At 40.9% G+C, this 23,812-nt stretch overlaps 1 protein-coding gene across 5 annotated transcripts in view; it reads right to left on the bottom strand.

Moving 5' to 3' along the window:
* NFATC1 (nuclear factor of activated T cells 1) overlaps window positions 1–23,812 on the bottom strand; it is a 428,485-nt gene that overhangs the window by 122,460 nt on the left and 282,213 nt on the right. The window contains exon 9 of one of the 5 annotated variants that reach the window (XM_086965521.1): window positions 20,148–22,180. The exons of the other annotated variants lie outside the window; for them this stretch is intronic. Within the exon in view, the coding sequence (XP_086821647.1) occupies window positions 22,140–22,180 (41 nt within the window). The 3' untranslated portion in view covers window positions 20,148–22,139. Of the gene's footprint in view, window positions 1–20,147; window positions 22,181–23,812 lie in introns of those variants that run through there. 5 annotated transcript variants of the gene reach the window in all.

Below are 23,812 nucleotides of genomic sequence, written 5' to 3'. Positions count from 1 at the left end.
GCCATTGTGATTTCTGAGGTCTGGCCTATTGTACCCACAAAAATTATTTTTAACAGGTCTGTTGAGCAGTTCGACCTAGCTGTCACAAATTTAACCAATCATTGACTATTGCTTAGAAAATAGAGTTTCACGTTATAAATAGTTCTGTAAGGGCAAGGGAAACAGCCTTTACAACGCATCATTTACCACACAATACCTTTACCGCCTAAGTCTTTACCACACAATCCTTTACCACGCAAGTCTTTACCAGGCATATGTACTTACCACACATATCTTTACAACGAAAATGTAAGTATATTCATCAGATATGTAAAAAAAAAAAAAATATATATATATATATATATATATATATATATATATATATATATATATATATATGTATGTATTCCAAAAACCACAAGTTGCCCTGTTTGGGAAGCCACACTCGGGAGGGTTCCAACACAAATGCTGCCCGTGGCGTTATGACAGTCTGCTCCACGCCAACTCTGTCAGCTTGCCAGACGCGTTTCGGGCGTAACTGCCGCCCTTTCTCAATGGCTGCACAAATGGAAGACAAGACTTGTGTTCACACACCTGCATTTATTTCAAGTTTGATAAGTCCCGCCCATGTGGGCTGCTGCAAGGCATCCTGGATGTTGAAGTGCCTGCCCAAAGACCATTGCAGGTGTATCCCCAGTGGGCGCTTTGAGAGTCCAATTGTAAAATATTATATTGGGATATTGGGTGATAAAGGTGTTTTTAGGGTTTAGGGATGGGTAGAGCCATTGGGTGGTAAGGGTATATTAAGGGTTTAGGGGTGGTGGAGTTTACACACATGCATATATATATATATCAAAGTAATCCTGGCTGCTGTCAACGCAGGCTCAAGCAGGCGCGGACCTCTTCTCCTTGAAATGAATGTAACTTTTTAATAAAGCGCCATCACACCGTCAGTCGTGTTAGCAGTGGTGATTTTAATGTCAGCAATCACAGAGCAAATGCTCTCCTCGATGCGTTTCACTCCACAGGCGGAGCTTGGTCACATTACCTTGATAGCGTCCACATATAATTCATATTGGGTGACCGCAATTGGTGAACTTTGCCGCATTATTTGAGATTACCACAGTAGCACTTGTGACATCCCTGCTGGGAACAATCTTTATAACCAGTCCAAGATACGTGGGACAGGTCATCTTATTGTTGGGTGCCCTTGAACTAAGCCCCCCCTTTTGGTATTCATCAATGGACCTTTCTCATATATATATATATATATATGTATATATAATATCCACACGTAAAACAAGCAGTTTGTTTCTGTTTTGCGTAAATGTTTGTTATTATGCAAGTCCAAGCATCTATTATGTTTTATTCAGTGTTACTTTGTTTCCATATTATTTGTTGAACTTTTAGTCCTTCCTTTGTTATTATGAACTGGAGAAGGCGTGTAACATTAGTGGTGGTCATTGAAGCCCTTTGTTTATGTTTAGTATTTAAAAATTTTTTTGTTTCTGGCGCATTGTGTGATCAAGCTCTCTCGTAGAGCGAAACGCGTCATTCCTATTAAAAATACGTTTTCCCTGTTGTCCACTGTGGATCTACTTTTGTGAGGCTTTATCGGTTTGCTGGCTGTGAGGTATCGTGAGGTCTAGACCGTTGGTTCCCGTACTGTTAGGAACCTGGACTGTTTGCTTCATATATATATATATATATATATATATATATATATATATATATATATATATATCCAAACCCGCGCCACTTCTGTCTCCTCCGAGGGGAATAACGAGAGCAGACCCAATTTTCGTGCTGGTTACTTTATTGCTCACACCTTTCCGCCATTAAACGTTTTCGCCGTTACCGGCCTTGATCGCATGCTATATATGTCGGTGAGTGTGAATATATATATTCAGTTACCTGATATATACTTGCATGTTTTTCATTGTAAAGGCATGCATGGCAAAGGCTTGTGTGGTAAAGACTTGCGTGGTAAAGGCATTGTGTGGTAAAGAGTGCCTGGTAAAGGGAATGCGTGGTAAAGGCAATGCATGGTAAAGGACGGTTGGTAAAGGCTTGCGCAGTAAAGGTATGCATTGTAACATTATACATCTGAAGGACAATAGTTTCATCAGGGGGAAAAATCAATTGTGCCTTGACACTCATTGGTTCTTGTCAAATACTACTGACAACCCTTCATACTGAACCATTTGTCTTTTCTTCGACTGACCCGCCATTGCGTGTGAGTGAGATCTGCAGTTGGCAGAGGAGACAGAGTAAGTGAGAAGCAGGAGGAAATTTAAAGAGAGAACAGCATTGAAGTGAGGAAAAGGGAGACTGCAGGTGGAGAGGAGTCAGAAAGAAGGGCGAGTTGGGGGATGAGATGCATGAAAAAGGGGAAGAGAGAGATCTGGGGGAGGGTTGGAATGAAACAGGAAAAGGTGGAGGAGAAGACATGGCAAAACTAGAGTTGCAGTACGACAAAGGAAAGTGAGAGATGGGGTAGCCACTTGAGGTGAGAGGTGGAAGGGACAACTAGAAGAAATTAGATCATTGAGTTGGGCATAGGAGGTGTTACTGCAAAAATTACCAAGGCGTACCACTGTGAGGTACTGAAAGTGCTCCTGTGTGAGATGCATTGACAGAGGTGTGTTGAGGTGTGGGGTGTTGCTCTCTGAGAGGAATGGGTGAAAGCACAGTTATATTAGGATTATTAATCTCTGAAGCCAAAAAAGGGACAATTAATCTGTACGGGGAGAATGTTGCTTTGCACAGAGTAGATAAAGTATGTAGGTGAGCAACCCAATATACCCTTGCGGGCTCGGGCAATACGTGTTATAAGAAAAAGGGGCCAGCAAGGGATTTTGTTCAAAAGCTATTTATCAGCGTTATTAGGACCTGTTATAAGAATCAGGGTTCCTAAAACTATTCTTAGTCAATCGCTGTAGTGAATCAATAACTTCAATCAAAAAAGAAGAAAACAGTAAATACAGTGTTACCACACTAACACAGTAAATAAATGCAAAAGACCAGGATTTTGTATTGTCTGAAGATTATTATTTGTTTTCAAGACAAACAATATTTATAAAAAGGAGAAAAACATTTTTATAAAATAGGGTACATAAACAGATATTAGTTAGATAATCAAGGTATAGGTTGGTTCCTCCTATGATATATCTAAACAAAAAAGTCCAGACTGCAGATACAAAATAGCACAATGATTTCAACTAAAGTCAGAAGAAAATCAAAGATGGAACAATGGATCACGTGCAGAGTTGGACTGAGTAGTCGACGTTTTGGTCTTTTAAGGAGTTTTTCATAAGACCATCATCAGGACAAAGCAATTCTACATACAGTAGATGACCATACTTAAGTAGAGATAAATCCTCTCTCTATTCAAAAGAAAATTCCAATGATTTTAATGTTGGAAGGCAAAAGAGATTAATCCTTTTGTGCCAGAGTTACTCGAATCTTACGCTGAAGTGATTTCGAATATTCAACAAGATGTCCAATAATTGCTGATCAGTAGAAAGACGACCGTTAGGTTTTAGCGACAATGAGAGGAGTCTCAGTCAAAGACGCGCCGGACCGCAAACGAATTAGGTTAAGGCTTTGCACAGAGTGGCAACAACCATTTTCCCAGCCATGGTGGTGGGACTGAAAATGTTGGCATTCACCCTCCACCTCTTCTGATTCCCTCACATCCTGGCCCAGCCAATGTAGTCTCCTAGTAAGCGGAAACATCCTAGCTTTCTATAGCTACTCTGAAGTCTCCCCTTCGGGCTATGTAACCTAAAGATATCTGATGATTTTATTTCATTCAACAGAAACGTTTAGGACCAAATTATGGAATTTGGTTGAATAATTAATTGTTGAATATTACAGAAAAAGTCAGATACCTGCTGCTGAAGGCTTTCAACTTTGAACATAAAGAAGCACGACAACCTGAGCAACAGATTGCAGATTGATTCATCCCTACTGTAGAATGCTGCTGAAGATGTATTTCTGCCATATGGAGGAGCAGTAATGCACGGTTGTCTTGCAAGATTTGATTTTTGCAACTTGCATGCCATTTCAATGGAGAGCTTCTGCAAATTGCCAAGCCCCCTTGCATCCAAAGAAGGCAATCCTAGCACCTGAAAAGATCATCCCTATTTCCCCTTATAATCCAGACGTAGGTATAAACCCCTCCCTTGAACACAAAACAACCCATGTGTGATAACCATGTTAAGAGTGATTGAGTCCACAAGTTGAATCCTCGTCATTGGATGGTGTCAATGCCAAGATTCCAAACAACTCTCTGAAATTTATCCCAGAAGATGCTGTTTTTGAAGAGTCAACTGATCTTGACTTGAAATGGTGAAACAGAATGCAGCTTGATCGCACATTAATCTTTAAAACCTACTAAGCTACATGAAATAACATCCAAGTCCCTCGTTCTGCTGGTTGGGCATACCCTAAAGCCTATGGTCTAGATGATCTAAGGACCTGCCAGGTAACAGTGTGGACAACCAAGTGATAGGACTGATCATTTGGTTTGTTTGATGGTTATCCACAATATACACATGTACTGGATTTGGTTTGATCAGTTTTCTAATTGATTATTAGATATCACTGCTCCCCTTTTCTTCTTCTCTACTTCTGTATACATTGTTATATGGTGACTGGGGCACCATCTGACATAGAGATAATTCCTGCCAGTTTTTTGCCAGCAATCTGCGTGGCCTCTAGACCTCCTAGGTTCTTGTGTGTTATTCATACGCTAAAGCCTCACAGTATGTTGCATGCCTAAAAGCATATACCCGTCCCGGTAAAAGTAAAGTACCCTTGTTTCAGGCAGGGGCGGCTTCTCCTCAGGAGCAGAGTAGCATCGCCTCGCCTGCTGCAACTGCAGCAGGCAAACACATATAACTAAAATGGCATTGACATGCCATTTTATGTACTTGCCACTGCACCAACTTGCGCTGTCTACAACACGAGGGTGGGGTTTGGCTGAGTCCTGCAAATACAGGATGGCAGCACTGGTCTACAGTTTGCATGTCGGATTGGCCGGCGGTCTTACGACGGCCAGCTTGACATGTGCACTGTAGATCCAAAAACCCAAATGCTGTTAAACAGCCTGGGGCTTGCTGGCACAGGCCCCCAACCTCAAAATGAGCACTGGGTGAGCCAGCTCCCACCAATCCTAGAGCTCCTTTCACAGCATGACAGCAGCTCCAGGATTGGTTGGAGATGCGTTCCACAAGCAGAAAGGAAGTCCTTCCTTTTCCTTCATGCTTGTGGAAAGCTAAGAGGAGTGCTGCATTGATCGTGTTCTCGAATTTAAGGTGAGTTGCACGCATTCGCCTCACCATTTTTAATTGACTGTAGTCACCACTGGTTTCAGGTTTAGTTTAAAAAATATATAAAACACTGCATTTGTGCAGAATTGTACTGTAGGATTTCATTTCAGAAATGTTACTAACCAAAATCCCTCACATATACTCATAAAATGTAACTCTTTTAGAGCAAACCAACAGCAAATGCAACTTGACATGGCAAAGCTTTCCCCTTTACCATCCTATTATTATTATTATTACTTGTACTTCTAAAGCGCACAGCTACCCCCAACGGATGTGTCCTATCACTACCTAGCATCATTCATCAATGAAACGATGGTCCAGTACAGGGTTGTGAAGGCAGTACCCAATTTCCTCTATTTCCAGACTTTTTTGTTTTTTGGGCAAAGCTGCTGTTAACATATTGGTGAACCTTAACACCATTGCAACTCAAGCTGTTTCTTGGAATAGGATATATGAAATAAAATTAATGTAATTTTATAGTCTCTATGTACTAATATCTAAACCATACAGACTTGTACCTCTATTGGTTGTCTGTGAATGCAAACAGGGAATGTGTTTTGCAATACGCAAACCTACATTTAAAGAATAACGAATACATTTAAAAATATTTAATCATTTGCACATAATGAAAAAAATTCAAACAAAGATACATACCTGGCATGTATTAAATCACACGTTCAGGAATGCATAGACTGCTTAAAAGCATGCACTCAAAGTCACCTTTAACATCTTGAGCTTATCAAGTTCACATAAGGGATGCCACGTGAACCAAAAGGTACTGATTTGTAACACATTAAAAATATGTCACTGTGCAATATGATTTGTGATCACGTTATGTTTAACGGAACTCATAGGGAGCCTCCTGATTCCATGACCTCTTTCTAAACATGACAATGAATTATACTCACACATAGAAATGCAAATTAAATGTTATTTTATTTGTAAATCGATTCTCATTTTTGCCATATAAAGGAGAAACTGGACTTAAAAAATACTCATTAAGACAAAAGTTTTAAAACAATATGTAGTACTTGGAAACTATAGTTTAAAAACTTTAAGTTCTACTGTGTAAATAAAAGGTGCCTAATTGTTTGGTGTTAAGGTGTATTTTTCCTACCAGTGTTGCTAACCAGAATCAAAGGACAAAAGCAGCACATTCCCACACCTTTAAGAGGTGAAAGAGTCCCCTTTGGTCAGTTTCCTTCCCAATTAAGAACTGCCTCCTGGTTCACTCTCAAGGATGAGAAGGGTGTTGCGGGGGTTTGGGGGCTCAGGTAAGGAGAAGCCACACGTCTTCAAATGCACCATCGAAGGGACAGCACCACCTAAAGCCTCGAGCTAAAGGAGCCAGATGTCCTCCCTGGACAATTAGTAGGAGGACTGTGTACTCTCAAGTCCACATCTGACTTGTGCCCTCATTAAACTATCTCAAAATCCCATTTTGGGTGAAAACAAGGATTTCTACCCAAATCAGGATTACTGCACACGTGGTAATACGATAGCCTCACTTTTTCGTCAATTACATTTCATCAGTGAAACCTAGCAGAATATGTCCACAGAGAAGTGTCAGGATGTGGGAATGCTCAGTGGAAACCAATGCAGAAATACTGAATTAAGCAATAATACCATTGCTTAGTGTACAAATGAGAATGATACTTTCATAGCACAACCGAAATTACTGTATCCTGAGAAATTGGTAGTATTAGCTTGAGCAGCACTACCAGCGCGGTTTGCCCGGATCGGTTGTGATGTGGCCATCCATGTTGTTTCAAACTGCAGCAGAAAACACATCGGCACCACCCGCTACATAACTCAGACTTGTACAAGAAATCTGCCTCCACAGTCCCTCAGATCTGACATACTTACATTATTTGCTTAAATGCAGCCCGTTCTCCTTAAAGGAAGCAACCCTGCATTTAAGAAAAAAATTTACTTTATAAAAATAAAATGTGTTTAAGAGTTGGCAGTGGTCCTTTGACTACTGCCCACTCCAATACACATTTCATTCACAAAGGGAAAGGGGTCCTAAAAGGGACACTTGTCCTTTGCAAATTGGTTATCACCTCCTTTGAGGAGTAAGTAGTTTGTGGCCGAAATTGCAACCCAAAACCACTGACACATTGCAATGCGAATCGGAATTAGGAAGGGACGCCCTAAATATACCCCATCCAAATTATGATTCATAATGTATTTTTAAACCCATCTTGCGAATCAGTAACCTGTTACTTGAATCGTAATATGGGTTTAGTACACTTGTAAAACCCAATATGCGGTTCCAAACCCTTTGATTTAGAGAATGGATTTTGCTAACCCCCCTAAATGGTGCAGTATATTGCTCCCTACAAAAAGAGAATGTGACAGATAACAACTAACAACAGGAAGTCTGCTCAATGCATATTCTCATTATAAGGCCGTCGATTTATACTTCATACCTCCACCCTTGTCCCCCTCTGGAGAAACCAATACCAGGGTCTGATTCTGGTGGAAATTCCCCCTACTACCCTGTATTTTCATTCTGAGCATTTGGCTGCTTTCAGCATCTAAAGGCAGATAGTGAAACTTAACCAAGTGCACAGATTTGCCATGGAACTTGTAATTCTGATGGGGCCAGTAACTTATCCGGAAGTAGAGTGTAGTAGGTCCTCATAAGAGAGGCTATATTTGGCGCACTCCATGGTATGCTTCCTTTTGAATTGGGACGTTGTTTATGATTTAATGGTCACTGCAGGCCACAGAGCAGGTGGCATTCCTTTCCTGCAGGAGATTCCCATTAAAGCGCACCTGGACATGTTTTCTGTACTTTCCAGTTCTATGCTCACTTCAAGACAGTCTTGAAAAGCCTTGCAGGGACTTTGACCACTGTGTCCATTGAACCCTCCAAAGGAAGCCTGCCCTCTGTGTCCACGGGTGAAGTCTTGTCAATTTCGTTTCCTGCTTGAAACTTTTTATTTCTGAAAATGATGCACGACTTATTTTTTTTTCAGCAGAGTTTTACCGACTTTTATTATTTGTGATTTTCTTTTTTTTGTTCGGCAAAGAATCACAATTCTTTTTTAATGAATCAACTGCTTTACTATAAATAAAACATTTAAAAAAACTGTGAGCACCACTCAGAGATCCCAGCTCCCTTCCACCCATAGCCTGGGAGAGTTACCATGGCTGTTGAACTGCATCGAGGCACAGACAATGGCTCTCTGTGCTGAGCTGGGCGGGCACGCTGTTTCCTTCATCACGAGAAACTGGAGCCTCAACACAAGGGACTTCCCCCGCGTGCCCACGTTTGGATTGGCCTGTCGCAGCATGTGGGCGCTCGTTTAAAGTGTTTTATGAAACCCTGAAGAGGCAGGTGGGCGCCCGGGCTCTTAATATTACACGTATCGACTGTTTACGCAGCATGTCAGGGACTCTGCTGGGAGGGGACAAAACGGTGGATGCAAAATAAATTGTGGAGGCCATTCCGACCAAGTGCGTCCCAGCAAAATGCTAGCGCTTGTGTGACTCTTACACTGGATCTAGCCCATCTCATGGGGAGGGATCGCTAAACTGGGTAGGGAAGGTGAGATCATAGACCCTTTGACCTTCAGTGACGTCACAGGACTGGCACACCGTACCCATGCTTAGCCCCTCAAATCTTCAATTTCCTGCTATTCTAAGAGGTGGTAAAGAAGTGCAAACTACAGACAGTGAACAGGGCTCTTGCAGCAACTACACGTGACAGCTTCTGTCATCAAAACCGTTGAGAGCAAAGGTAGCAAAGTCAGTGCCAGGGGCAGAGGACCAAAAAGGTAAGGTGTACCAAAGGCTACTCCTGGCTATCCCCAAATGACAATTGCGGGGGTAGGCACAACAAGGACATGTTTGCACTGGTCTACAGAGACACCAGGCCTTGGTGCTATTACTTTTGGCATAGATCACTGTAGCAAAACGGATACGTGAATTTTCTCAGCAATACTGATATGGCAGAATTATTTAAATTTGAATTAGCGAAGACCTCAAACTAATAAAGAGTAGTTCGAAGCCAGCAGGATGGCTCAGTGAGTTGAATGTTCACTGCCAAAATCTGCAGCTATCTAAATGTCATAAATCTGGATCTCAGCAACACTGACTCAGTCATGCAGCCTTCTTAGGTCATTAAATTGAGTACCATTAAATCGAGTACTAGTAATATCTGTTATTTTCAGCGCTTACAAGTGGCAGAAATAGCCTATCAAGTTCCATACAGAAACAATACATTATTATTAGCCCGTTGATTTATAGAGCACTATGTCGGCACCTGGCCTAAAACAGGTATTAGAGGACAGCGATTGTCACACCAAACAGAGGGTGAAGAGACAACGAGGTTGGCAATGGCTCACGGGTGGGAAGCAGTTCCTCATTAATTGAGAGACCATGGGAAAGAAGTAAGCTAATCACCAAGAGCGGCGAGAGCCCAACCCCCCAAAGAAACCATAAAACATTTCTTGCAGCTCAACACATTTACACAGGTTGCATTGCTACAGTAATGCAACCATTTTATCAAAACAATTAACACGTACCAACACAACAGCTGACCAAGGTCAAGCACTTCAATTCTTTTAGTTTCAAGAAGTCAAATAAGTGCAACAACTTCCGGCATCCGCTGCTGAGAGATGCCTATTTACAACGAAAGTTCAAACAAAAAGGAAGGTACACTTAGTAGAAGTCAGACCAAGTGACAAATAAATATTTCATACATTCTTCTTTTTATTGAGTTCTTGTAAAAACACTGGCACACAGCCAACGCGTTTTTTGCCCAGTGCCACGGGAACTTCGTCACGGCTTATGTAATGTATAGGTTTAGTAACCTGTAGAATAAGTCATTTCGTGAGCATTCATGTATGCGACAAAGGAATGTCAAGGCCAGTTCACGTAATCCTGGGTCATATAGTGAACATCAGGACAATGTACAGGTAATTTGAAGGTTTTCAAAAGGACCATTGGATTAGTACTCTAAGCTCACCCAATATGAATTATATGTGGACGCTATCAAGGTAAAGTGGTCAAGGTTTGTTAGAGGTGTAAGCTACCATGCTGCTCTACTTCCTACTCTAGAAGTTATGATACTGATTGATACTGAAGGTGAAACCTTTAACAAACCATGACCATGTTACCTCCAGAGCGTCCACATGAAAAAAGATTCTTTTTTTGGGTGACCGCAATTGGTGAACTTCGCCTCATTACTAGACGATATTTATTTATATTGAAGGTAAAACCTCTAACAAACCTTGACCACGTTACCTTGATAGCGTTCACATATAATTCATATTGGGTGACCGCAATTGGTGAACTTTGACGCATTATTTGAGATTACCACAGTGACACTTGTGACATCCCTGCTTGGGACAATCTTTATAACCAGTCCAAGATACGTGGGACAGGTCATCTTATTTTTGGGTGCCCTTGAACTAAGCCCCCACCCTTTTGGTATTCATCAGTGGACCGTTCTCATCCATCATATTAAGCTTAGAGTACTAATCCAATGGTTCTTTTGAAAACCTTCAAATTACCTGTACATTGTCCTGATGTTCACTATCTGACCCAGGATTACGTGAACTGGCCTTGACATTCCTTTGTCGCATACATGAATGCTCACGAAACAATTTATTCTACAGGTTACTGAACCTATACATTACATAAGCCCTGACGAAGTTCCCATGGCACTGGGGAACGAAACGCATTGGCTGTGCGCCGGTGTTTTGACAGGAACTCAATAAAAAGAAGAATTTATGAAGTATTTATTTGTCACTTGTTCGGACTTCTACTAAGTGCACCTTCCTTTTTGTTTGAACTTATCAAAACAATTACTAGAACTCAAATAAAATACAGATTTTGTACCCAGTAGAGTTGATATATATATATTACCTACTGGCGGTCGCCTGTAAGTAGTATAGTGAAGAAGTGTGGCTCACTGGTTAGAAGCGGCAGACCCTGAAGCAGAGGTCGGCCCGGGACCAGGATTCAATTCCCGACGCGGCAGGGTCTTGGGTCAATGTCCGCGGACTCGATAATTCTCGCCTAGGTGCCTACGCTAACCATGGGTCCCACTCTGCAACTCTGGGCAATAGCTTGCTTAATCTCCACAACGGCCCTAGCAGCGCCGGGGATGCCTGGCTTCACCTTGGGGGTGCCCTCTCACAGGGAAAGCCAGGATGGGTTTCCCAGCAGTATACAGCGCCAGGACGCCACGTAACGAGGTAACAGTGCGCTTTACAAGTATACATACATTACATTTTACATTACATTACATAGTTAGGACATAAGAGCATTTTTTATTTTGCTAATAACTTTTGAACCATTTGAGAAATCTTCATGACATTTTACAAACTAGTTTTCCCCTCACTTCAGCTGCTGTCTGGAAAGTTTGATGTGATAAGTCAAGCGGGGCCAAGAAAAAGAGGGGGTCCCAAAGCAGATTTTTCCAATGCAATTTCCTACAGATATTTTAAACACGACTACAGTTCGGACAGCTGAACCAAATTGCATCAAATTTCGCAGAAAGCTAGACCTTGGTCCAGAAAGAGTGCTTTTTAGGTCTCGCCTAGGTAGTACATGCATGAGGTCTCCAAGACAAGCTGTATCAACAATATGGGCTTCAAGCACTACCCAACTTTTCCTTTGTCCTTTGTAAATGCCAGCTTTTGTTTGGTGACTACGCTTAGTAGTCCCTTTGTTTGGTGATCACGCTTAGTAGTCTCTCCTTTTGGACTTTTGTATCCTCCCATGAGGAATTCCCCTGTTACATGTGCTCTTACTCTTCATGTTATTTAGGTTACTTTGAAAGCACTCTTTTTTTCTGGTTCGCCTGCCTTTGCTTGTGATAAGTGTTCATGTTTTGTTTACTTTGTGCGCAGGCTTGATGAAAAGTTCACAGCCGCTTCATTTGCCATGCTTGATCCTTCTTCACGGCCACTGTGCTCTCTTGTTTTTATTTACTTTGGTAGCCATGTTTGCATGTTTTATTTATTTTGGGCACCTTGTTCAGAAAAGAAAGTTGAGCAGGAGTTTTATTTGCTGTGCCCCTACCGGGATTGTTTAGGGCTTGCTTTGTTTGTTTTAAGCTCTCAACAGGAGAGCTTGTGTTATAAGTCATGGGAGCTCTGACAGCGCCCCTAAATCACGCTGCCCTTTTTTTTTAGCGGCATGGCGCGTTTTGATGTTTCACCATCACGCGCCTTTTATTTTATCAACACAGCACTTGGCAGTGTGTGCAAGTCTCTTTCAGTGGAAGGGCCAGCACCTCTCATTTACCACCACTTCTCTTCACCTCCGTGGCCCGGCCCCCCTCTCCAGCAGTGCTGTGCAGCTCATGTAGCGGCCGCTCCTCCTCCATCACATACCAGAGGACACACAAAGCAGTTCTCAAAATACCAGGGGCACCTACAACTACCAAGAATCTTCTAATATTTATTGATGGGCAGAGGGAGTGACCTGGTCTGCACTCCCTACCGCTGCCTCAGCCGCACACTGCCTAGCCGAGCAGCACACCCTTTACCTCTTCTCACTACCTCACAGATTGTTATTCCTGCAAGTTCCTCCATGACAAAATTCAACCGCGAGACACCAGTGGGCGGGGCAGTGAAGTCCAGTACCCTCCTACGCTCATTGGGGCAGGCAAGGGAAAAGAAGCGGTGCAACAGGAATGTTCCCTGCATCATTGAGAGGTGTAAGATTATATGCCCAAACCAGTTGAAGACAGCTGATGGCAGTGAGTTAGAATTAGTCAGTCTGCATGCTTTACACTGCAAAGTTGTGTCTTCCAGGCTCCATACATGTCCAGGCACAGCTAAGGGCTAAGTCCACGCATTTTGCACAGCCCTGAGTGAGTGCTTTAAATCCAGTTTGGATCTCAGGTACCCTGGTCTCCTGCCCCAGGCATTCTGTGTTGTCTCCGTTCTCGACTGCATGCCAACCGCACATGCATCGTTTTTGCAGACGGCTACAGCAGACACCATCCCAGCCCCGCCCCCACCCCCACCTAAACCTACACCCACTCTTTCATAACATCGAGGGCACATCGAGACCCACATCACACCATCTGCCACACCCCATCTATCAGACCGGAACCCCTCTAAACATAGCTTTCATGGCACATCTAGTAATAATCGCCTTCCCGGCCCCCAATACACAAACAAAGAGTTCCCTTTCCATACATTCATCTCCCCTTGATAACTAAGCATTCATCGATATGCTACGTCTGGGTTGTTGCCCGAAACATCTGTGTCTCTGGGGCTAACACATATTTAGAGTTCCCATCTAGATTGAATTTGATGGTCACAGCGACCTGCTGTGAACATTCTTGTAGGTGCCAAGAATGTTCTAGATGCAGACTTCGACTCAATTTTAAGCTGCACACTTGTTCATAAATAAAATCACCAAATATGGTAAATACACAGCAATCTGTAAATAGTGCTTTCGTAGTTTATTTTACACTTTGAAGCGCTTTACATAAAAGGCGAACAATTAACTCATGTAGTGGTCCTACAATGGAATGATGAACGGTCTAGCTAGCCCTGCCGGCTACGCACTCGTGACTTGCAGTTGCCGCCATTTGTCAGCAGTGTATACTTACCTCACTGGCAGAGGAGGCAGCTCTTCTCTGCGAATTGCAAGGCCCAGACTGTGCATAGTCAAAACAAATAATAATAATGAAATTCACTTTTGATTCCAGTATAATATGAATAAACTCTTTTCTCGTTGTGCGTTTGTTGTCCAGAAACTGAGCTCTTTACAGAGGGCATTATTTTTACAGGAAGGGATGGGGTGTTGCAAGGATTAAACCTCCTAGCTCTTCGCTACTATGCTTTTCGTATTATCACCAACAGCATGTCCTGACCTCAAACAAGCTCAGCCACGGTGCCAAGTGACACAATAACACTCAAAGGAGCTCCCTTAGTAATCTCATCAACAGCTTTCACTTTCGTTATCCAACTGTGTCAGACAAGACAGAGTCATTGGTCACTGCATCTGTTAGCAACACATGTACTTCGGCAAACATAAAGCATGCAAACAACTCCTGTCATAACAAATTTTGAGTATGGAGTATATTTTTTAATGAAAAAAATCTTTTGTTTACTGTCCCTGACTAACGATATATATGAAAGCCATAACGCATATACAGTTTATATTCGCTTAAAGTGAAAACTAAAACCTGTTAAAGTAATAGTCATAAATCACCAAAAGTAACAAGCATTTGAAATGCATAAGGTCTCGCATTAGGAAAGTTTGAGCTATTGGTATTGTAAATGACACATTTTTTTATTTATGTCTTGGTTTTGAAAATAGCAAAAATAATAGCTTTGTCATTTACAATGCCAATAGTTATAACTTGTGACACCTATAGCATTTGTAATGCAATATGTGTTGTATTCACGTGACTTAGATGTATTGATATTACAAATAACAATGGCTTTTAATTTTTTAAATAATTAATACTCAAATAAAAGTTATTGTAATTTATAATGGCAATAGCTTAAACTTTTGTAAATAACTTTTGTGAAGAATATGTTCAGTGTACTTTATTGTGACGAAAATCCAAGAACAGAAGTGAAATACTAACCTCTTTTTGTGACATTTGTAATAAAGCTTGAAACATTGAGAGAACATATTTGACCCAGTTGTTGTTGAATGGTTGAACAGATTGATGCTGTGGTGGCGCTGAGTGATGTTGTGGTGGCGACTAGTGATGCTGTGGCATTCAATGATCCTGTAGTAGCGAATAGTGATGTTGTTGTGCCCCTTAGTGATGCTGTGGTGGTGCTGAGTGATGCTGTGGTGATGCGATAGATAGCGTGAGTGGGATAGATAGATAGAGTGAGGGCGATAGATAGATAGTGTGAGGGCGATAGATAGATAGAGGGAGGGCGATAGATAGAGTGAGGGCGATAGAGAGATTGAGTGAGCGAAATAGATAGATAGATAGATAGATAGATAGATAGATAGATAGATAGATAGATAGATAGATAGATAGATAGATAGATAGATAGATGGATAGATAGATAGATAGATAGATGGATAGATAGAGTGAGGGCGATAGATAGCTAGACAGATAGATAGAGTGATGGCGATCAGTATCTAGATAAATAGATGGAATGAGGGAGATAGATAGATAGATAGATAGATAGATAGATAGATAGATAGATAGATAGATAGATAGATAGATAGATAGATAGATAGATAGATAGATAGATAGATAGATAGATCGAGTGAGGGCGATAGGTAGATCAAGTGAGGGCGATAGATAGATAGTGTGAGGGCAATAGATAGATAGAGTGAGGGCGATAGAGTGAGGGCGATAGATAGAAAGAGAGATAGAGTGAGGGCGACAGATAGATAGATAGAGTGAGGGCGATAGATAGAGTGAGGGCGATAGATAGAGTGAGGGCGATAGATAGATAGATAGATAGATAGATAGATAGATAGATAGATAGATAGATAGAGTGAGGGAGATAGATAGATAGCTAGATAGATAGATAGATAGATAGATAGATAGATAGATAGATAGATAGATAGATAGATAGATAGATAGATAGATAGAGTGAGGGCGATTAGATAGATCGAGTGAGGGCGATAGATAGAAAGATAGAGTTAGGGCGATAGATAGAGTGAGGGCGATAGATAGAGTGAAGGCTATAGATAGATAGATAGATAGATAGATAGATAGATAGATAGATAGATAGATAGATAGATAGATAGATAGATAGATAGATAGAGTGAGGGCGCTAGATAGTGAGGGCAATAGATAGATAGATAGAGTGAGGGTGATTGATAGATAGTGAGGGCAATAGATAGATAGATAGGGTGATAGATAGATAGTGAGGGCAATAGATAGATAGATAGAGTGAGGGCAATAGATAGAGTGAGGGCGATAGATAGAGTGAGGGCAATAGGCTGAGTGAGGGCGATAGATAGAGTGAGGGCGATAGATAGATAGATAGATAGATAGATAGATAGATAGATAGATAGATAGATAGATAGATAGATAGATAGATAGATGGAGGGAGGGAGATAGATAGATAGTGAGGGCAATAGATAGATAGATAGAGTGAGGGCGATAGATAGAGTGAGGGCGATAGATAGATTGATAGACAGAGTGAGGGCGATAGATAGATAGATAGATAGATAGATAGATAGATAGATAGATAGATAGATACATAGATAGATAGATACATAGATAGATAGATAGATAGATAGAGTGAGGGCGATTAGATAGATAGAGTGAGGGCGATAGAAAGATAGAGTTAGGGCGATAGATAGAGTGAGGGCGATAGATAGAGTGAAGGCGATAGATAGATAGATAGATAGATAGATAGATAGATAGATAGATAGATAGATAGATAGATAGATAGATAGATAGATACATAGAGTAAGGGCGATAGATAGTGAGGGCAATAGATAGATAGAGTGAGGGTGATTGATAGATAGTGAGGGCAATAGATAGATAGATAGATAGAGTGAGGGTGATAGATAGAGTGAGGGCGATAGACAGAGTGAGGGCGATAGGTTGAGTGAGGGCGATAGATAGAGTGAGGGCGATAGATAGATAGATAGATAGATAGATAGATAGATAGATAGATAGATAGATAGATAGATAGATAGATAGATAGATAGATAGATAGATAGATAGATAGATAGAGTCAGGGCGATAGATAGAGTGAAGGTGTTAGATAGATTTATAGATAGATAGATGGATAGATGGATAGATAGATAGATAGATAGATAGATAGATAGATAGATAGATAGATAGATAGATAGATAGATAGATAGATAGATAGATAGATAGATAGATAGATAGATAGATAGATAAAGTCAGGGCGATAGATAGAGTAAAGGTGTTAGATAGATTTATAGATAGATGGATAGATAGATAGATAGATAGATAGATAGATAGATAGATAGATAGATAGATAGATAGATAGATAGATAGATAGATAGAGTGAGGGCGATTAGATAGATAGAGTGAGGCCGATAGATAGATAGAGTGAGGGCGATAGATAGACAGATAGAGTGAGGGCGATTAGATAGACAGAGTGAGGCCGATAGATAGATAGAGTGAGGGCGATAGATAAACAGATAGAGTGAGGGCGATAGATAGATAGACAGATAGAGTGAGGACGATAGATCGATAGACAGATAGAGTGAGGGTGATAGATCGATAGACAGATAGAGTGAGGGAGATAGATAGATAGATAGATAGATAGATAGATAGATAGATAGATAGATAGATAGATAGATAGATAGATAGATAGATAGATAGATAGACAGATAGAGAGATAGATAGAGTGAGGGCGATAGATAGATAGATAGATAGATAGATAGATAGATAGATAGATAGATAGATAGATAGATAGATAGATAGATAGATAGTTGTGTGTGTGGTTGTGTGTGCGTGGTTGTGTGTGTTTTGCTTTGTTTTGCTATGCTATGTTTTGTTATGCTATGCTATGTTTTGTTGTGTTTGGTATGCTATGCTATATTTTGCTAGGCTATGATATGTTTTGTTTTGTTATGCTATGTTTTGTAGTGTTTTGTTAAGCTATGCTATGTTTTGTTGTGTTTTGCTATGTTTTGTTATGCTATGTGTTGTTGTGTTTTGTTATGCTATGCTATGTTTTGTTATGTTATGTTATGTTTTGTTATGCTATGCAATGTTTTGTTTTGCTATGCTATGCTTTGTTTTGTTATGCTATGCGATTTTTTTTGCTATCCTATGCTTTGTTTTGTTATGCTATGCAATGCTTTGTTGTGTTTTGTTAAGCTATGCTATGTTTTGTTGTGTTTTGCTATGTTTTGTTATGCTATGTGTTGTTGTGTTTTGTTTTGCTATGCTATGTTTTGTTATGTTATGCTATGTTTTGTTATGTTATGCTATGTTTTGTTATGCTATGCAATGTTTTGTTATGCTTTGTTTTGTTATGCTATGCTATGTTTTGTTGTGTTTGTTATGCTATGCTATACTGTGTTATGCTATGCTTTGTTATGCTATGCTATGTTTTGTTGTGTTTTGCTATGCTATGCTATGATTTGTTTTGCTATGTTATGTTTTGTTATGCTATGTTTTGTTATGCTATGCTATGTTTTGTTATGCTATGCTTTGTTATGCTATGCTATGTTTTGTTATGCTATGCTATATGTTGTGTTTTATTATGCTATGCTTTGTTTTGCTATGCTATGTTTTGTTATGCTATGCTATGTTTTGTTGTGTTTGAGCAATGTCCCGCATGTTCATCTCAGTTAGAAAATGAAATACACGTTGCATTCTTCTGTAAAGCTTATCAAAAACCGAGAAAGTATTGGCTTGTTCCTCTTCTCAAAAACTTGGGTTTCAGGCAATGCATCCCAGCCTACAGAATACTAAAGACAGATTTATCACCCCCAACTGTGTTTGCGATAGCTACATTTTTAACTGCGATGTGGCATATGCGCACTCGTTACATTCAGAATTCTGACACAGATTTGGTACAGGCCTCATAATCATTTATTGTATAGACTAGCCCAAATTGGAATGATCTGTAATTGCTTTTACCAATCAATAGAAATGTGACTTTCCATAGTATGTAGTAGTCGGATTTGTACTTTGCACCAGCACTTTGAACCTGTACAATAAGATGACAATTGTAATGATTTTCTTTTAACTCCTGTTTTATGTATAGGTATTATTCACGAATGTTTTTTAATCTATGATGTACAGCTTTTATGATACAAGTGATCGAAATAAAGATACAAAAAGAAAGAAAGATATGTTTGGAAAAAAGGCGTTTTAATTCTGGTATGAATGGCGAGAAATTCCCCAGCTACTGAATTTGGCCTTGTCGCCTTGCATGTCTGTGTTTTGGCTGGCGCTGCTGTGTGAGATGGAGAACATAGTAACTGTCGGCTTTACGTTCTACTATAGCAAACCAAGTTTGTGTTTAAGTTCATGCCTAGTTTTTAACTTTGGTGCTCAAAAGGCAGATATTTTGCAAATAAGGCAGTCAGCCCATCAGTTAGAGACCCAAATGTCACTTCAGGATCACACTGTGGCATGTTAGTAAAAGGTGAATTCATAAAAAGTATCTGCTATAGATCAAATTAGGAATAAGATTAGAACACAAAACTATCAAAGGGCTTCCACATTTTACCAAGCACTTTTACATGTGTTTCTAAATTGTTCTTTTCTGAATTTCCATCTCTTTGTTCAATGTTGTGGTCTTTGTTTTATGTTTTAGAAACTCATTTCCTTTTAGTTTGAAAAAAGTAAAACTAAGAGTCTGATTTTGAGTTTCACGAACAGGTGCTCCTTCACAGATGTGACGGATATCCTGTCCACTTTCTTACAAGTGCACTCGTGATATCCATCAGATTTGTGATCGAGTATCCTGTCCACCAAACTCTAATTCAGGCTTTAAGTTTGAAGTATAACGAAAAACCAGTGCTGATTTCACAGTGGAATAGAACGCAAAAAGGCGTTTCTACCCTGGAGGAATTCAAACATGTGAAACAGTGCACAAAGGGCAATACAATACAGTGTGGTAAAACTAGTAATGAACACTGTTATTCAAAATTATTAGCAACTGTACAGAAGAAATTTGGTAATCAGGCGCAAATACCTAGCCAATAGCAGCTAACCACATTTGCCCAGGGGAGTGTTGTATCTGGAATTTGCTCAGCAGCTGCACAAGGGGGTTCTAATTCTCTGATCATCACCTTCAAACTTGCATCAAATACAGTACATTTCAGTTTGTGAATGTGAGCACATGTAGGGTGCAATGCATAGAAGATCAGTAGTTCACATGCAAAATCAGTTTTTCAACAGACAAAAACAGACAAAACAAAAGGTATTGTAAAACATGGCATACTTTATGCACCATAATATGATCATGATCAGGCAATACAAATAGTTAAACATTTTTTCTAATTTATAATCACTTTTGGAACTTGTCACAAACATTGGTTCAGATTTTTTGTATCCATTTCTGCTCGGTACTAGCCAAACGAATCAATGTGCTATCTGAGATGCAAGTAGGTAAGACGGCAAGTAATGTGTTGCAGTGCAGGCAGATGCACTTTAGAGCTGATCCCCGTGTGAACACTACCCTGAGAGGGGCAAGGGAGAGCTATGAAGCTTAATAGAAATTAAATTATCATTTTTCTATTGTTTTAAAAGAGAGGTAATGCAGGCAATAATGCGGTTGTCTGTAGGGCATTGCCTTACATGATTGTCCTACTTTTATTCGTAATTTCAGCTTATTTCACAATTTAATATTTTGGAACAAAATGTTTGAATCACTTACTGGCTTCATCTCAAGACTCCCTAAGGCATTAGCTGTGTTTGGGGGCCTGTTCTATGTACGATTGGATCCCCACAAATCTCTCTTGAAAATCCAAAAGTACTACCAAGCACAAACTGCTAAAAATAGAAAATATACTATTGTGGTTCTATCGCGACTTCCATACTTGGACTTTTATACTCTAAGGGGTAGATTTATAATTCTTTTGTTTTGCGAGAAATGGAGTGGGCAAGAATGTGCCATATCTATCAAGGTATGGCGCATTCCGTCCCTGGCGGACAATCAGCAGCTTAGCGCCAGTGCAGGCACCCTTGGCCGTGAGCAAGGGTGCCTGCATTAAAAGCAGGGTTATTTTTGTGCAGGAAGCGACACTTTCCTGCACAAAAACAATCTTTAGAGGCATATTCCTCTTTCTAAGTGTGGTGCAGAATCTCCTTCTTGTGACTCTGGTGGGAAGGTGTACAATTTTGACGCATTCCCAGGACTACTAGTGTTGGTAAACCTGGGAATTCCTCAGAATACATGAGTGGATGAGTGGGAACACCCACACTCCATTCATGTAACGCCCCCACCATGTAGAGTAATGCAAGGCAGCGACTTATGCTGCCTTGCGTCACTCCAGATTTAGCAAGCCACGCAGGGCCACACAAGGTGGCCTTGCGTGGCTTGGTAAATCTCATCTAGGTTTTGCGTCGCCCTTGTGTGGCAAGCGTGACACAACACTTTGGTAAATCCGTCCCTAAGTCTTCAAGTGATGCAATAATACTATAGACATCTCTTACTGCCTGATCCTTAAATTCGAGACTTTTGGATCATATTATTACCTCCAGAATGAATAAGTTATCCTCTCTACTGCTTTCAAAATAGCATCCTGCTGTGGTTGCACAGCAACCAGGGTCTACAGATTCTCTAGGATTGTCATTCTATGCTACAACTTATCTGACTGCCTCTCCACATGACAGCTACATCTCAGCTTTTACTGCCAGGATGCACTCTCCAGTGCCACTGTGCACCTTATACATTTCACACTAACTAGAGAACACATGCATTCCTTTCATTTCTTAAGTCAAGGCCACAACCCTTCAAGGAGTTCTATAATTCTGACCCGAGGGTCCTATAGGCGGAACATTTTAGCGCAGGGCTACATTGTGAAACAGTTTCCTCCGTGCTCTTTGTAGTTGTATCTGTGTTTTTACAACAATAGCAATTACGATAAATACAGCTTGATGTCTCCCCTTTAAACAAACTGCAGTGAGATACATTGTCCTTCACTTTGTCAAATATATGTACAGTATGCTCCTCTCACATGCGCTGAAAGGGCATTTATTCCAGAGTCGACAGCACAGACCGGCCCACGCTGTCCACATTGGTCTTGCAGTCAACGGAAGTCCTTAGCTACAATCTCCATTGGTTTGAACCATCGCATCCAACAGGTCCTATTCTTGCCCCTGCCGCCCAGACCACCTTCCCCTCCCCGAGTCCTGAATCTTGTCCTTTTGGGGTTTGTTTTGGCTGTGTAGTCATCAAGAGGGTTGTGTTGTCACTCACAAAAACAGTAAAAGACCTCTGAGCCAAGCACATCTGGAACAAATCGAGAGAGTGCAAATTTAAGTGTACATTATGACTGCACGCCACCACTGCACAGAGTAGAGTTTCAGCCATAAGAAACGTTCTTCAGTGAGAAGGCTCTTACAGTAAGACAGAGATTTGTTTTTATTACACACCAGCCATGGAGACTGGTGCGGCCATTTAATTACTTTGCCCTCCCACCCTCCCCCTTGAAATCCCGTCTGAAGTTCAAAGGGACTGACTTGAGGTGGTAACCGAATCTGTTGACATAGCTCAAGGCCTGCCCTGCGTCTGCTGCCTGCAATCAGTAGGTATCCTGACTCAATGGCCCGAAAAGGGTAGCCCTGGACTACCTTATGATCATCAAAATTACAGCGCAGGCTTTGATTTAACAATACTCTATAACTCCATGACGCTACATTTGTCGCTTGTCGACCCAATACCTCTGAGGACAAATCCTGCACTCCCCTTTTGGCTGTATTCTTTAAGACAAACAGAAAGATTAGTGGTAAGTGAGAAAGAGAACGAGAGAGAGAGAGAGAGAGTCTCTGTGTGTGTGCACTGCTATTTATCTAGCTAGAATAATGCGATTTAATAAAAGACGCCAATTGTATGTTTCAAGCTTTACTTGGAGAGCAATGTGTTAGGGGTTAAGAAAAAGAAACATCCTGCCTGTATGTTTAAATTCCATGAAAAAAACTGAAAAACTGAAAACTGAAAAAAACTGGTTGCTAGAGGTAAGTTATGGTTTTTCTGCTCATAAGTTACGTTAAGGTAGGTTTTTAAAAAACCTTGGAGTTTTGCTTAAAACACAATTAAAATGAAGTCATGGTTATTAAACAAAACTGACAAAGATACATGCAAATACCTACAGAAGGCTTTTGTTCAGACCTTTACAACCATTGGTGTGTGCAAGTGTCATTTACATTTTGTTTCCATCCACGACAGCCTTCAGCATGGGGCAATGGGTCCGCCCACTTCAGGCGTTAGAGTTCTGAATAACTGATTAATCCATTAAATTGGCCAGTTATGGTTGGCTAAGAAAGGCATAACTCACAGCCTGTCATGTAGGCTGCCAAGTAAACCATGACTTACAATTGTCATTAGCAGAAGAAACTATGACTTACAATTAACCAAGTGCTTTCAGTGAATTTCAGGGTCACAGGTTTGATTATATATTTCAGACCTATTTCTTGTGTCCAATGCCTACTGTGCCCACTTTCGGCTCCTCAAAGAGGGGTCACATCAGGGCGTGGCCTGTGGGCAGGCTCTGTTTGCCCTGCCTCCTTTATGCCCATCACTCATAGCACATGCCAACTGGCTGTGCGGTTTGCAGCTTCTTGTGTGACCTGACCACTAGGACTGACCATCACTGCATCCAAATCAGCCTGTATATGGCCTTCAGCCAGATCAACACACAGCCTCCAGAGCACCCAACTCTTGATGTGCATTACTTTTCACCACACGCAGTGGGGGTTGGTTGTGAGGCCTGCACCCAACATCAGGCACTTTACCAGCTTCTGTGCCACTGAATATGTTGCACGTGGCGTTTGATGGGCTCAGGGCACCGGGCCTGGCCATGGCCCCGCCCCACAGCATAGAATGAGAAGGTGAACTAAGTGGTTTGCTCTGTCATGCTTAAAC

The sequence above is a fragment of the Lissotriton vulgaris genome, chromosome 4_1 (assembly GCF_964263255.1).
Source record: "Lissotriton vulgaris chromosome 4_1, aLisVul1.2, whole genome shotgun sequence".
NCBI classification, from domain to species: Eukaryota; Metazoa; Chordata; class Amphibia; order Caudata; family Salamandridae; genus Lissotriton; species Lissotriton vulgaris.
Note: the sequence above shows the minus strand (reverse complement) of the source record. Positions and strands in the feature narration are given on the sequence as shown.